The sequence below is a fragment of the Melospiza melodia genome, chromosome 3 (genome assembly GCF_035770615.1).
Source record: "Melospiza melodia melodia isolate bMelMel2 chromosome 3, bMelMel2.pri, whole genome shotgun sequence".
NCBI lineage: Eukaryota > Metazoa > Chordata > Aves > Passeriformes > Passerellidae > Melospiza > Melospiza melodia.
The window spans coordinates 27,816,414-27,833,407 of NC_086196.1; the positions used below are offsets into that span (position 1 = coordinate 27,816,414).

General features: G+C 35.0%; 1 protein-coding gene across 3 annotated transcripts in view; it reads right to left on the reverse strand.

Annotated features, from left to right (window-relative positions):
* Positions 1-7,127: 7,127 nt before the first annotated feature.
* TBC1D32 (TBC1 domain family member 32) overlaps positions 7,128-16,994 on the reverse strand; it is a 74,548-nt gene continuing 64,681 nt past the window's right edge. For 2 of the 3 annotated variants that reach the window (XM_063151084.1, XM_063151085.1), the window contains exons 29-34: positions 15,692-15,761; positions 14,776-14,891; positions 13,642-13,796; positions 12,081-12,221; positions 10,078-10,266; positions 7,128-7,820 (exon numbers count right to left, since the gene is read on the reverse strand). In XM_063151084.1, coding sequence (XP_063007154.1) covers positions 7,701-7,820; positions 10,078-10,266; positions 12,081-12,221; positions 13,642-13,796; positions 14,776-14,891; positions 15,692-15,761 — 791 coding nt within the window. In that variant the 3' untranslated portion in view covers positions 7,128-7,700. The remainder of the gene's footprint in view (positions 7,821-10,077; positions 10,267-12,080; positions 12,222-13,641; positions 13,797-14,775; positions 14,892-15,691; positions 15,762-16,994) is intronic. The other variant, XM_063151086.1, reaches the window with a different exon arrangement.

A 16,994-nucleotide genomic window follows, 5' to 3' on the forward strand; every position in this document is an offset into this window, starting at 1 on the left:
AAAAAATTCCCAATACTACCCAATAGGTAATGATGTATCTTAATATGATGCTAGTTTGAGGCCAACAGAGAAAAGCATGGACTCTTCCAAGCTATAGTTTTAAACTTAGTGCTTTGGCTTGTGCACTGAGCTTACGATGCTAAAATTATATTTGCAAACAGAACATACAAAGCTTTAATTTCTTCAGACAGATTAAATATGTCTGAAGGTACATATTAACTTACCCATCATATCTAGCCTAAATTCCTTAATTTACCTTTTTTGTGTAAAAGATTTTGTAAGTGTTAGCATTGCTTTCTCTATTCACAGATGAAACTTTTGAGGTAGAATTTGCAAATAATATAATCTTAGTGAATTTTTCATCAGGATTAAATAAAACAAAAATGTGTCAACATTGGCCTTTATTACATGGCCAGTGAAGTACAGTTGAATGTTTTGCTACAGTGATAATGTGTAGTTATGTCCCTTTGTCTTTGTGAGCAGCACAAAGACCAAGGGACACAACTTTTTGTCAATGTTTTTTTCATAAACACAAACCATGAAATTGCTACTGTATGTCAAGGAATTCTTCATACATTCTGTCCCATGACCTCAATTTTTTTTGAAATTCCAACAGAAACTGCTGGTACAAATACAAGGAAAAGGCTATTTTCTGAAGATCTTGCATAAGCTAAGGTGAAGAGGAACCAAGCATTCTTCTCCATATTCTACAGCTCTGGATTTGCAGCATGGAGAACTTGATTTGCATGCCACTACCCATGAGGAGAGATGTGTAACGAGGAGCTAAGCACAACCCTTTCATGGCAAAAGACATTTGAAGACATATATGTGGAGTTCTCCATACTGCTCATACTTTTAAGTAACACTCAGAGTATTCAATTTATCACAAGCTTTCAGACAGATTTCTGTTAGGACCTGTGGCAACTTTTAAAGTGTAGCAAGTTGAACAAACCCTTGTGTGAAGAGGCTGTGGTTAATGTTAGAGAGGCTGGAGAAAAGGCTGAAAGAGGCTGAAAAAAAAAAAAACTTGGCTGATCCAAAACTGCATTGTGAGAGTCCAAAATCAATCTGAGTTGACTGTATTGTCATCAATCTGGAATTTGCAAGTAATTGTTCTAGTACCTCTTTGCAGTTTATATCCCAAAGTACCCCTAAGATGAGTTTACCTTCTACCCTTGCAGTTGTTGTGTAACTTCACTGTTGTTTTTTAAAACGTTGTAGGTGACATGGGTATTCAAGGGCCTTAGGGATAAACTGGTAGCTGTGGTGTATAGCAGAGGAAAAGGACAGTTCAATCAGCAAGCTGAAATAAAAACTATGTGCCAAAGAAAATGTGCTGTGAGTCTTACCAGGGTTTTTCCTGAAGGAAGACTTTTGTTTTATTATAGGTGCTGAGCTTGTTTTCTTAGTGTCTGGTGTGACCGTATAATGCTGAATTGCTATCCCTATTTGTCCATTTAGCCCAGAAATTAGTTTTTTGCACCTTTAAAACTAGATCTGAGAGCGAAGAGGGGAAGAAGGAGAAGCAGTGGAATGTCTGAGGTGGTTGTATTCAAAAACACAGAGATGGAGACCTTCAGCTTTCCTTCTCACAGACCCTGTTGTCTGCAGCATGGATGGACAGTGGGAGAAAGTTGTCCTTTGCTTTTTAGTTAGTTTTTGTTAGCTAGCTGAGGCAGAGAAGTTCCCTGGACTGTGGTTTTTCTTTTTCTTGTGACTGTTCAAACCACCTCTGGATGGAAAACACCAGAGAACACCCAGAGAAGTTCCATTGTTTAATATTACTCATTTTTCCTTGTTTTGTGAGTACTTTGCTTGTTAAATAAACAGGGATTTTTTCCAGTTCTCTCTAAGGAGATTTTTGTCTCTCAAACTGGGTGGGTGGAGGGGCCGCTTGAATTTGCTTTCTAGAGGGGCTCCTTCAGAGATTTCCTCCCTAAATTTGCCCTAAACCAGGACACTTAGTTAGAATCAGAAATAATATTTGGGTTTTTTCCAAGTTTCTGGTCTATTTTTATCTTCTGAAAGGGTCATTTGGAAGACCACTTCTGACATTTACCTCCTCTGCTCTTCAAAGTCAAGTCAAACTGGCTGCTCACAATCCAGACCATAATGTACCATAAAGAATGTTAATGTATTTCTTTGAACCTTTGAAACTTCTTCAGTGGCTGAAATTTATAGTAGAAATAAGTTCATGTTGGGGGAAACAAACTATTCTTACTTTGGGACTTTGACGCTTTCATCTTCTCTACTGTAACAAACGACAGTTTAAGTGCTTGTGACACAAGTGGAGGAGACATTTTTCCATGTGCACACTATTAGTCATGTTACAGGTTCACCTTGCAGCCCTGATGGGGCTTCCACACCCCACCTGAGCATCTAGAAAACAACGCTCACAAAATAAAATTATATCCTTCTGCTGTTTTAATTATATAAAGCAGCTAGTGGAAGCATCTGATAGGAATCAGTGGTGCAAACAGTGAGACTACTAATTGCTCAGGCAGGGATTATAGAAGGTAGCAGCTTATTAAGATTGTTTTAGCTGCCTGAAACAGCATGTTCCAGGAGTTCTGTATTACCATTTTTCTGTAATGAGTATTATGTTTTAAATAGTTCCCTGCAATTTTGGGGGGCAGTGCTGATGGTGAGGTGGACTAATTTTTTTTTTTTTTTTTTGAGAGACACTTACAAGGATTTGCCTCTCTGAAAATAATCACTGTGCTTTTGGAAAATATTTGATGAAATCTGTTGTCAAAATTCTGTTGAGGCAAAGTGCCTCATTATTATTCACCAGAGAGGATGAGCTAGCTGACTCAGGGTGGAAGATATCCCTGTTTTCCTTGGCATAGTGTGTTAGTTAGTTGCATGATGTTGTCCATAGCTGTGTGAAACAGCTGGCACCAAGAATAGCCAGAGTGGTAGCTGCAGCAGTGTTGCAGACTAAAAACAGAACAATGGTTGTTAAACATTAGATAATTCTCCCACTTCTTCAGCTCAGGATGTTTTGGAAGCTTCAAGTCTACTGCATGTTGAAGGTCAAGGCAATTATTCAGGATATAAAATTAGTTTCTCTAGGGGACAAAGTTGCATGGCTCCAAGTGACTTGGCTGAAAATTCATCAAATTTAATTTTCATGGGAGTCCGAAAGGCTTGGGATATCTAGAGACCATGGTTTCGTCTCATTTCCAGATTCTGTACAAAATTAATTTCCTACAAATATCTGAATGACTCCAAAGTGATTTAGACAGATGGTCTAACTGGCTTCATGGGTCTATAGTTTCCCTCAGAAGGAATTCCTTGCCAAAATTGTATTTGTTCCAAACTTTGGTTTCCTATTTTCTAGCAGGAAGATTTTCTCTGCTGATTTAGAGCTAGAGGAAAATGGCAGTGTAACCAAACACCCTCCTGGATCAGCATGGGAAATAAGCTTTTTTGGAGAAGAAATCTTTGCCTAGAAAATCCATTACAGAAATTGTGACAGTATACACATTATGGCATTTTTTACAACAGTGGGTTTTACAAATCAAGAAAAGTTGTATCTGAAAAAACTACTCGTAAATATGCCTTCTAAGTGAAAATAGTGTGGCAATAGCCTGGATAACTGAAAAAAAAATCATATCTAAGCCATCAAAATTTTTGAGGAGAGGGAAGCTTAATTGGATTGTTGTGCTTGTGAACGTCTGTGTTAAAACTAAAGCAGCATTTTAAAAGTTGAGTCAAATTTTAAAGTTAATTCCCACAACATGGATGAATCTCATTCCATGACAGGCTTTCAGTTAGAGCAGAGAAAATACCAAGAGCAGATGAAATTTTTTGAGAGAGTTAACACTAATTTAAATGGTTAATTTCCCTTGGAGTTTTTATTCCTGTGGTTGTTTTCTTAAAAATGTGCTCCAAAAAAGCTTGCTTTCTTCATTCATCATTTTAAGTGAATTTCATGTATTCTCCTTGTCTTGTTCTATTTCTGAACAGGAAACTGACCATATGAAACATTAGTCAGGTATCAGTTCCTGATTTAACACCATCTAAACTAATTTTTCAAACCATGTTGAAACCTCCCTATGCACCACTGCTCTGTATAGCATGCTTTGAGGCCTTTTGTTTTTTGTGATGAAACAGAATCAAACAACATTATGTTCTGGAGCTGTGGGGATTTTTTAATTTACTGGTGTTTTGGTATCAAAGGAACAGGGAAGATGTTTTTTCTCTATACACTGATGAGTATACAAAACTTTTTGAATCAGTTCTTGCTAGATGAAGTAGTAAAACTGGTAACTTAGTCATGATCTGAAATGTAAAGAATTGTTCTCCTTTAGCTTAGATGTTGAATAAAAATAAACTCTAAAAAGACAGGATCTGTCTAAATGGAAATGTCATTTTAAATTACTGGAAACTACCTTAAGTAATCTAGCTTGGAAGAGTCATATCACTGTCTACTCATGTATGATCAGTTAATGAACAAAATACCAGTAGAAGTGTCATAAATATAGCCCACAGATTTGCAGAAACAGTACAAACACTGCAGCTCTCGAAATGACTTCTTCATGGGAAATAAATGATCGTTACTTCTCCTGGCACAAATACACTGTTACATTTCAAACTAGTTTTTAGTTTTTATCTGCTCAAATTAGGTAAAATTTTATCTTCTGTTCTAGTCTAATGTGATATATAGGTAGATATTATAATTTGAGAGGGAAAATGTACGCTGAAATTACCACCTATTCTTGAATCTATGGACAATTGCTATGGATTAGCTAAAATGCATTTTAAGACAACACAAAATGGTTTAGAAAAGCAGAGACTTTTTAACTGTTGTCCTAGTGATTGAGCTGGACCTATTAAAACACTCAAACCCAGAATTTTGAGTCCAACTATTTACCACTGATATATTTTTTTCCTACCACATCTAAAATATTTTATTTCAAAGTTTCTAGTTGCATTCACTGTGAGTACTTCTCTTGTTGTGTGAACATTATATATTGTAATGGAGAAACTTTCTACCTGCAGAACTGTCATTAAAAAAAAATAAGTTGGCAGAGATGACGAGTTGGAAAGTATTTTTGGATATTACTGTTTTTTATCCCAACAGGCTGGCTCATGCTGCACAGACTAAAGGAGGTAGTTTCGACATGACATATGTTTTAGAAACAACGCAGACCTTTCTATCCATCATGGCATCCCAGCTGATGGCCAGGGGGATAGGACAGACAGGCAGATGCAGCAGAGCTCAGTTTCCTCCAGTAGGAGCCTGGGTCACGACTGCTGACAGCATATTTGGGAAGGTCATGCCTTCCTACTACCACCTCCTCAGATTTCCAAGTTGGGGATTTATTTAGTGTCTTGTTTTGGGGGTTTTGCACCATTATGTTTATTTTAAATCAAGTTTAGTTACACATTTTAGGTACAAGGAAGTAAATACTTCTTATCCTTTAGTGCTTGGGCTGTCACTGGGGATTGGGAACAATGAGACAGCTGAAAATAAAAGAGAGAAAAAGCCTGACAGAGGTAAATACAATCATGATGGAAAGCAAGGAAGAAGCATCTGGAAGAGGAAACCAGAAAAATACAAGTAGATTTTAAGATAGAAACTGTCTACATCTCAGTAGAATAGCTCCCAGAAAGAAAACAGGGAACTGAATGGAGAAATTTATATATATATACCAGCAAAGCTGTATAAGGGAGTCTTCAGACTGGAGGTAATATAGCATGTGAGCATGTCTTCAGGTATCTGTTGCTAAAATGGTCATCTGTATTCACACTGTTGTTACTGATTTAAAGAAGATGCCATTGGTTTCCCCATCACTTCAAGCTTTATTTCAGTCTACTTGTAATAGGTGTCAAGGCCCTGTTTCTGTCATAGGGCACAATGGAATTTTAAATTATTACCAGGTATGAAGATTTAGCATTTACGTAAGATTTTCATGCATTAACTATTTTATGGATGTGCTCTAATTAATCATCTCAGCATATACAGACTGTATGAAAATGCAGCTGTTTTGCAGATAGCAAAACTGAAGTCGATTGAATTGCTGGAAATGCAAAAATTGCTTTTATCAATAGCACTGCTTGGCAGTCAGGCTGTTTGCTTTCTACTATTTGTATCTGCCTTTCCTTTCTGGTTATTGCATACTGGATCTCTTTGGATTAATTTGATGCAATAGTGATGAAAGGTATTATTATTAAAGGTCAGCTCTGCAGTACCTCTCTCTTCTTTGTTGGGGGACAAGGAATACAAAATTACAGCTATTGATATGGCAAGAGTTCCTAGGTTACTTACATACCTATCACAAAGGCCTATTTTCCTGGAAAATTTCTGCTGCTGCTAAAGGAACTGATGACTTACTTCATAATGGATATTTAATCACCCATGGTCTGTCTAGAAATATGTATATATTAGTGTTCAAGTGTTATTCACCAGGTGGATGTTTGTTATTTGTTGTTTCTTGGCTTGAGATATATGCCTAAATAAGGTTATTTAAGAAAAGAGTAACTGCTATTAAGGTTAAAAGAATATATACCATGTAAGTCATAGCATTCAATGGCCTCAGTGTCAGACAAGCACTTGGTTCTATCAGTTCTTGTCATAATTCCTTCCTCATACTTGCCAGCCTCTTTTATTAATGTAGGTGAGCTAACACAGTTCACAAAATTGCAAAAGTTTTTAAAACATATCTTGGCTAGACAGGAAAAAAACCTAAACTTGTGAACTTATGAAATGCACAGTCAGGAAAGTAGAAATTAGTGGCAAAACCTTTGTCAATGTTCACTCTAGGTTGCATATAATTTCAGAAATTTCACAGCAGGTTCTAATGTGTTTTATAATTTGAATTTGAGTATGGGCTCAGTTAGTGTATATATAACCATTTTATCTAGCAAAGTTGTTTTTCAGGAACTTTGCAGTAATCTTTAGTTTTTCTCCCAGGAAAGTGTTAACAATATTGGATAAATCTAAATTCAACATTTGTGGTGTCTGTTGGACTTCCAAAACACTGTATCATTAATTTCTAATCAAAATAGTTTGAGATTATGGACATTCTGTAAAAAAATGTTATTGCAGCTGCTGACAAAATATAGTATTTTTCCCTCATCTTTGGCCAAATAATAAAGATTCTAATTTCACTCACAACAAAGGTTAATAATGCTTTATTACATAAAACTATTTATTTGGGTTTTTTTAAAGGCAGGAATATCAAGTCTTTTTTCATTGCATGTATTCAAACATCCCATTTTCTCAATATTATCCACAAAGATGGAACAGAGAATTTGGTCTCCATTTGTTGACTTTTCTTGCACATGAATACACAATAGCAGTTGTTTCTAAAGAAAAAATCCCTTTGTCAGATCCAAGCAAAATACGAAAGCTTTAGGACAGTGCTATAAGGAGATGACAAAGAGAGAATGAGTTGAGAACAGGTTCAAGGCTTTATAAGGAAGAAACTTCAGCATCCTACAGGTGGCTTCTGAAGCTGCCTTCTGCTAACTGAAAAGGAGGCTGTGCACATAACCTGTCTGGTAAAATCGGGTTATCAAAAGTAGGCTATGTCTTATTGAAAAACTATATTCTGAAAACACTTATTTGTTTTACAGTATGTACATTTCAACAGCCTGGCTGATTTTAGGTGAGACTGAGGTATCAATCAATAAGGATCCTTTTAAAGGATGTAATCAAAACTGTAAAATAAAGTGCTTGCTTGCTTCATCTATGTGTTCTGTGTTCTTATATTCTTCATGTCTTTCAGCAGCATTGGTCTGTAGAGCTCCTCCAAGCTTTCCATGTAGTCTAAATAATCACTCACTCGAAATCCATGCAGTGCTTCCTCCTGCACAGGTACACAGAGAAAGCATTTATTAGCTAGGGAAAAAAATGTACAACTTCAATTTAACGAATTCCAAGTTTCTAAAGGTAGCTAATTTTTTTCTGATTGTCAGAGCCTGGCTGTTTAAAATATATTTTATCATGTTTTATTTAGAAATACAGATTTGGCAATATCTGCTTCCAGGCAGTTTGTTTTTTTTTTTTCTAATTACACACTTGGTATCAGAGAATTTCATTTCACTGGGATGTTGTTTATCTAATTTCTGGAGAACACTTCATTGAAGATTTTTAAGGAAATGAAAGTAAATTTTAAGAAGAGAAAGCCAGGTACTAAAATATTCTTTTGAAAGAAGATTCCTACACCAGCACATGGTATAAGTTTATGGTTGGCTTTTATATCCAGCTAGGTTGTAAAGAAAAACAGGAGATGAGGATTTTTTAAAATCAATTATAAAAGAAGATTTTCATGAAGTGCTTAAATAAAACCAGAATAAACCGTTCTGCACTACTAAAAGTGAATAATTCTTATTAATTCCAAAACACAGAGTAAAAGGAAGTGCCCTCAGAAAACAAATAGATAATGTTCCTGCTCATGGCTACTATATTGGAGGGATAAGGAGGATGCCCCACAGAACACAGGATACTGAAGAATGGTTAAGTGTAAAAAGGGTTAATTTGTTACTGTTATGTACTCATCATCTACTAATCATTATTACCACTGTTGGCAGCCTGTGCTGCAAAAAACTCTGGAACCAGTCTCTGTGGACATAAGCTGTACCTCTGGTGTATTAACTGTGAATCTCTGCTAAGTAGAATTCTCCTGAGAACATCTACTCAGGCTTGGAAAACTGCACTTTGGCATCTGAACAGGAATTCAAAATAGTCTTTATATTTCTTCTTCTCTACACAGAAGCAAAGCAAAAGTAAGATTTTACCTTCCAAGTTGCTCCTTATGCACTGTGAGAAAGCTGACTACAGTGGAATATAAAATTATATATATAAATTTATATACACACACATATATCTGGAATTAAATGGCATGTAGTAACAGAACAAGGGGGAACGGCTTCAGACTCAAAGAGGGTAGGTTAGATTTGGTATGAGGAAGAGCTTTACTGTGAGGATGGTAAGGCACTGAAATGAAGTTATGGTAGTATTCAAGGCCAGGCTCAATGGTGTAGTGGAAGATGGATTAGAACTAGATGATGTTTAAGGTTCCTTCCAATCCAAACCATTCTACAGTTAAATTTTTTTTTTTGTTTCAATTAATTAAGACTTATCAATAGCAAGAGTTCAAGTTAAGTATGCTCCTTTTTTTCTGCACTGGTCACTCAATAAATTGCAGATGTTCCAGTACTGCATTAATTTACATTCTTTTCTCATTAATTAAACAGTACCATGCCAAACCTTGAGTCTGTTTATACTGCATGTGGCAATGTACAATTTCTTTCTTCTGTATTTTACATATTCAATCCAACAATGCCATCAAGATTCAGCTTTTAAGACACTTTGTCCAAAACCAGGGAAAACAAAACAATACATTCATTAGACTGTGTAGCAAACATTTTCAAGGAAGCTGATTGGGCTGAGATACTTTTCCATATTTAAGCATATGTTAGTTGGAGGCAAACTAGTCAGAAAACTATTATTCTTGAGACAGACTAAGATGCAGATATCTAGTTCACAAAAAATTTTGACAGGTGAAAAAAAACTAGCAAAAAAGACAAAAATATCCCTGTGAAGAAGAGTAAGATACCGTATCAATTTATGACTGCAGCTACAGCTTTGCACTACCCTGCAAAAAACCCCAAGCATAATTTATAATTGGGAAAGAATATGAAATTGCGAGGCTGGTTGCATGGTAATTGGCATTTCTTCAAACTACCACCTTGATCAGCTTTGTGCCACATCTCTACAAGCTTCAGAGCAAGAGACAACTGTGCAAACCCACCTGTCTGGAGAGCACCTCGTTCAGTGAGATTGCGCCCACATATAGAGAACTGAGTAAAATGCTCTCCCAAGTTAATGTGCCTATTTTCTTTGCTCATGAACAAAATTGCTCAGTAAAAAATGCAGGAAAACTATTTTCTGGAAAATACTATACACAATTTCCTTCTAGGGAAGAAATAAAATTAAAGTATTATTTCACTTGTTTAAAATGACTAAGTGAAATTCAGAAAGAGTTTCAGATTAAGTAATGTATATATCCTGAGTATTCAGAGCTTTGCTACTCCTCAGTTGAAAAATTAGGAAACACTTACTTTCAGAAAAACCTGAAGATCTCGGGCTTCTGTGTGCTTCAGGATGTCTTGCTGTAGGTGTCTGAACAGAGAAATACATATATATATCTGATAATCAGGACCAAGAAAAATACATATGGCAATGTAGTGACAGATCTCACTCCAATCCATGTAATTCCAGAAACACTGAGTTATCCATTGCAGACAGATCTAGATGAGAATAAAATGACATATCATTAAATCATTCTATACATTCAGTCATAATTAATCAGTTTTATCTCTTTTTTATACTACAGAACCTTTCCCCTGTAACATTATCCCAGCTATGAAAACAAAAGGGATAAAGTACAAAAGATGCCAAGATTCAACCATTTTTAACACACAGCCTTTGAACAGGCTCCTAGTGAGTTAGACTAAACATTACAGCCTGTATCCATGCAGCTCACTTGTATGAATGTATTCCAGCGCCTCCTGAGGTTGAGACTCAAAGCCCAATGAAAGAAAATGTGATTTTTTTCAAGATTTTGCTTTAAATGTGTCCTAAAGGGTAATGACAGTGATGAAGACATGTTCAACATGGGTTTTCCTTTCAGTTAAATTAGTTATCTGCATTATAAATGAACATTAGGTCCTCCCCTAAAACACATTTTCATTTAATGAAGTGAGTATGAACACAGTGACTCCTTTGCCCTGATCTAAATTACAATGTATTAAGAGGTATAATGAACATTTCATTTGGTTCTAGACCACAAATCTTCTGCTAATCATTCCTTAAAGTGTTTAAAAATATGCAGTAGAATTACCACAATTCCAATTAGATGACAACCATAGTCTGGCAGTAAATCTGTTTTGAGGTATTTATTGAGGCACACAATCACTTAAATACATCAGAATTGTTTCTACAGTTCAGAGTTTGTTTTTAATGCTGCAGTAAAACTGCAAAATCACAGAGAAGATAGAGTGGTACCCACAAGTGGTATTTCAGTAGCTCATTAAATAAATGAAAAACATCATTATTAGCAGTTTCGAACAGTATCTAGTCTACTACTGAGTGCACACAATTAAAAAAATGAAATAGTATAACTTGCACAAGAATAGCTGAAGGAGTGACTGTCCCCTTGTATTTTCTTCATCCTAAAACAGGAACCTTATTGCAAGCACCTTATTCCTATGCTGAGATAAATTCCTTCATCTGCCACTCTTTTCTCACCAAAAAACCAAACTCCAAGATGACTACTTTAAGCAATGTTTGTACCACACTGACATCTGCCCCATTAGAGAGTCTCTTCAGCTGCAAATCTTGCAGCAAAAAGGAATTTTGAAGGCATAGGATGAAAAATGTTTTTCTTGCCTTGGCACAGCAGTACACTTTCTCGCTCTGGCAAGATGTTCTTTGCATGGACAATCTAACTCACTGCACAGAGTTCTTTACCCTTCATCATGATTGCAATCTTCACAAACAATACTTCATCCATAGCTTTCAATACTACCAAACAATTGTTGTAAGTAGGCAAAATGAAAGCTGATGTTATAGATAATTATTCTGCTGTTGTAACACTTCTTTAATATGAAAGAACAGTGTGTTACCTGATTCCAATAGTTATAGTAGCTCATAAAAAATTTTTTTTTCTCTAATATCACAGGAACTGCTTCCTAGTATATAATTACTGCAAATTACCCATTTCTCTCCTATGGAAGATTTAGATAATTATTCCAGGGAATAAGGCATTTTGTTTAAATGCTAAATCTAAGGATGTATTATATATTATTTTTATCAATTTTTCTTCATGAACATGTAATAAAAGGTCATCAGCTCCCGTACACTGGTATTATTCTATGAGTCAGTCACTTTCTATTTTCAGATACTCAGATAAGTCGCTATGTGTTTTTATCTCTTACCCTCAGTTTTATAACCACACAAATGCCATTTAGAAAAAAAATGGTCAGTAGTTCCTCAGTGTTCTTGATTTTGCAGATTTAAGTCAATAGGTTGATGATCATTTAATAGAGTTTGAATTGGTTACCTGGGATGGAGTGAAACCAGACATGTGGAAGGCTGAACAGACAAGGGGCAACTCAGCTTTCAGCAACATTTCAACGTGGTGAGCACTGCAAAAATAGACTGGATGGATGCCATATTCCACTGTTGTAACAGGCAGGTGCATCTGGTTAACAACAACATCATCGTCATCAACAACAATGAAATTGAGGAACAGGATTACAGACTGCAGAAATATGTTGGTTTTTAATGCCTTGCTGAGAACAATATATAAAAATATACCCTTTATATATGTAAGATAAGTAATTCTGATTATTTTAGAGACAGGAAACAGGATAAACAAAATAGGTTGTACTTCCATCAAGAAAAACATGTGGGTAACTAAAGTGTTAGTAAATATATCCTGATTGTTACTGTGCATTAGTAGCTAGCTAGCTCCTTATTGTATACAGGCTTTAATTGTCAAAACAGGGATGGAGAAACTGTTGTATTTTTAACAGGAGAAAAAAAAAAAAAAGATTGATTTCTGCTGAATATTTTTCCTTCATTTTGTGGTGGAGTAAAACTTCATGGTATTTCAACTTGTTTTTTGTGTGCACATATCTTTGCAGTATGTGTGGAGGCTGTGAGCGAAATTCTATTGTGTACCACAAAAGGAGCAGAGGTTTTATCACTATGGAAGGCTCTGGATATCAATGCCCAGTTCCAGCTAATGAATCCTTGGCAGCAGTGGTTTTTCAGCACTAGCAAAGTGAAGCAAATTTCAGCACAAATTTTATTATGTTGGAACAACCTCAGGCCAGACTCAGTGCTGAATGGACCGATATCATCACCCCTCCTAGTGACAAGACAGATCACTTGGTATTGCTACAGAAGCCTCCATGCAGAAGAAACACAGAACCTAATCTGTGCTTTTTGTATCTCAGATTTCTCTGGAAGTCTCTACTACAGTTTAGAGTTTATGTTCAAAACATGACAATGTACAAAGGGTTTTATTTTAAACGGCTGAAAACTCCCATAATGAAAGATAGAAATGATGCTTCCTATATTACAACCTCAATCCAGATACTGACAATTTAAAATTGTCAATCATACAGTATTTGTGCAGTAATAATTTTTAAAAGTTACTGAATATATTCAAATGTATTAAGTAAATTTCAAAACTGTCACTAAAAAAACCCCAAAAATCAGATTGACAGACTTGCTCTCTTACTGGAATCTGATAACTAAAAAAAAAAAAAAGAAAAGGTCATTCAGCAGTATCACTGACTTCACACAGAATTTAGTGCCACTAACAAAGTTTGTTTTACTGTCTGGTTTAAAATTCAGTAACATTGTCTTCAGTCCACCTGCTACCTCTCTCCTTTTAAACAAAAATTTGAGCAAATATCAGATCTACATTTTTACATTAATTTTTCAGGGTCATGTATTTAGCTAGTGGGGCATAAGGATAATATAATGCATTAGAAAAGTAAACAAACAAACAAAAAATTGCCAAGGGAAAAAAAAACTAATGAGATTAATAAACTCTCATTTTTAAACTTTCAAAGGAGCATTTCAGAAAGAAACAGGTTGTAAACTCTTACGGATAAATGCAGTCTTGGTAGCCAGAGAAACGCTGAAGCAAGAAGACGTGAAAATTGCTGAAGAAACATCAGTGTCCTCTCCCTGTCCCCTGACATTATGAGGAAGACAGAAGATGCAAACCAGTCATAACCAGCATAGTGCTCCTGCAAGCAGCCTGGACAGGAAGGTTAAGGAACTTGGGCAGAGATCTCCTCCTCACTCTCCTGCAGCAACCACAGCTCTCCTCCTTCCAAGGCCCTTGCACACAGAGCCAGGAGCTGGGTTGTTAGGCATGGCCAAGGGGAACAGAGCTGCACAGAAGGCAGCATCAAGGCACAGTTGTCTCTCAAACTGAACTAAGAGAAACAATTTAAGCTGTTTTCCCCATATACTAAATTTTTCAGTCCATATATAGTCAAGCTAAATCAGTAAAAGTGATTTATAAAAAACAAAAAATTAAGTAAATGCAAAAAAAATCTGCACCAAAATGAGCGTGCTTATAAAGTGCAAGAAAGAAGAAGAGTGGAGGAATAAAACAGGACTTAAAATTATTGGGGGAAAAAAAAAGTAAAAAGCCTTAAAAATGAGATTTAGCACATTCTGAGTAATACACCCGAAGTATAATTTAATAGTGGTATGCAAGTTAAACAGAGAATAATATAGCAAAGCTGCTTGAAAAGCTATTATCTGTTTTATTTTTTTTTACAGGAAGTTCCACGGTAGATGCAAAAGAACCAGAAGTCTAACCAGTGCTGTTGATCTGACTACACTTATCACACTTATCACTACATGGGCAGTATCATTAACAGTGTTGGTATTGTGGGAGTACCACAAATACTCACTAATGTTCAAAGGTCATTGCTGCAGGCTCTTTATCACATCCAAAGATGTGATCCCACTCCAAAACAGTTGATGACAAAAGTGAATGTGATTTGCACTTCTAACAAAGTAGGGGAACGAAAGGGTGAACATTTTCCTAAGTGCATTGGGAATGCATTTAACAAAATAAAATTTCAAAGTAAAAGTGCTCTTTTAATTTTCTTTTTCTTTCCATAAATATAACACACTTACACCTCTATTAAAAGTACAAACCAGGAGTTCAAATTACACTGAAATTTTTAGACAATATAACTTATACCATCAGGAAAGGATACAAAGTGAAGATACCACAGTTCTTTGCTGTTGTTTCAGAAACTCCTCACAATTCTTTAACACGAAACACAGCCCATTTTCAGCATCTTCTTTTAGCAAGTTTAAGTATTTTCCATATCTATTTCATAAAGTGTAAAAAAAAAACCCTCTTTAATATTTTTTGAATTCCTAAAAAGGAAGAACTCATATTTAATAAACCTGTAAAAGTTAAGCTGTCATGAAGTTGTTCATCACTAAAACTATGCTGTAGATATACACATAGATCATTAAATAAAACTTGTGCTCTATCTAGAAAGGATTCACAGCAAACATCTGCTGCTCATTGTTACAAATCTTCACCCAAATTGCCTTTAGTTCAGTTTTAGAGACAGTGGTGGGGATGAGCAAGTACTCCATCACACATAACTCAGTTTCTTCACGTACAATATTTAGAATTCGATATAATTATTGTGCGTGTAATTATTATAATCAGAATTCAAACAATAATGCTAAAGATAGCAATCCGTGGAAGTACAGACATCTAAGCTTTTCCTTCATCACAGCTCTGCAAATTCCCAGCCAAATAAAATGTTTAAATGACATATAACTAAGCTTAGCTAATCACAACCATTTAGAGAAGTAATGCGAGGGAAAAAAAGCCACATAAATCAGGATAATGCAATTTTATGGTAAATCTTACTAGCACATTACAATTAGTCTTTACAAAAATAGAGGATAATAACATACATAAACTGTAAAGATAATTTAATTCTATTCTAATACCTTTTTCAATTCTAGTTAGAATTCATTTTCTTAAAGTTTATCTTAGATTAAATGCTATAAAGCAATGAGTTGATGGATTACGTATTATTAAAGTCATTCCATGAAAATCAAACAAATCTTAGAAATACTCTAGGGAAATATTTTAATACCATGTACCTGACTGTCATTTCAACACCAAGCTGCTGCACAGATGAAAGGTTTTCTTTCTTCACATCTGCACCCATGGCTAAAACAAAATAAATTAAATAAACTGTTACAAGAAATATGATTTGAACTGAATGCTAATGTAAAGTTCTTTCTGTGTATGAATATCAACTCTGGAGAACTGTCTCCTATTCAAAATTATTTTGGTAGCATTTGGAAAGGAGTCATAAAAAATCTCCATTTTTCACAAGATTCTTTTAAAAATGAAAATCACCATTGTTTTAAGGAAATCTTCATGGTTGGTATGGTTATCATTACATTTACAGCAAGCAACATAGTTTTCAGCCCCATATCTTAGTAGAACTTCATCCTTTCTGGCCTAGAAATCAGAAAAAGCAGCCTATTGTGATCCACTTTCTACCTTTCCAGAGGCCTTAAAATTTCCTAACTGTAATTCCAACTTTATTAACAAAAATTCTATTCTGATATGAATCACAGAAAACTTTAAAACTGATAGATTTAATTAATTAAATCCTATATTTAAATGCATTTTTTCCTATAGTAAAATATACCCCATTTTCCGCAGTTGTTTAAATTAAAAATCCAAGCTAGAAAAAAATTAATAAATAAGGATTTAAAGCAACCACTGCTGTAGCATTTCCTCAAAATTTTAAATTCTAAATTGAATTTTAAATGGGCATTTTCCCTATCAGGTACAGTACATCAGGTACTTAGTTATCATCTAAGATAACTATATCACAGATAAAAATTGCAGTCTTATAATATTATGATTACAAAGCTCAGGGAATAAACCTTGAATATACTTCTTTGAAAGTGCTGCTTAAAACCAGAAAGAAATGAAACAAATTAAAACCCTTATTAACTGACAACATGAGTTTAAAATGTAAATAAAAGATATGTCAGCAGAAGTTAAAGTATTTTCATGTAAACAATAAATGTAAAAATCTAATAAAGCAAATCACACAGTAACTTCTTATGTATATTTTCTATATCCTCAGACAGAGAAATCAAAGTGAAGGATTCCCTGATATTCATGTAGGTAAAGACTCTACGTTCCTGCCACATAAACAGGGACTAAGGTAGTAAAGATGAAATAGTTACAAGTTCAGGGAGGAAAGGACTCAAAGGGAAAACAAACAAACAAACAAACCAAAAAAACCCCACCAAAACCCAAAAAAATAAGATTCAATCTGCTCATATCAGATGGATTAGGGCAAAAATTTTATGAAGAAAATAATACAGCAAAATACATTCAACAATGAAGCAATAAAATTCAGCAGAGTAAGTATGGCAA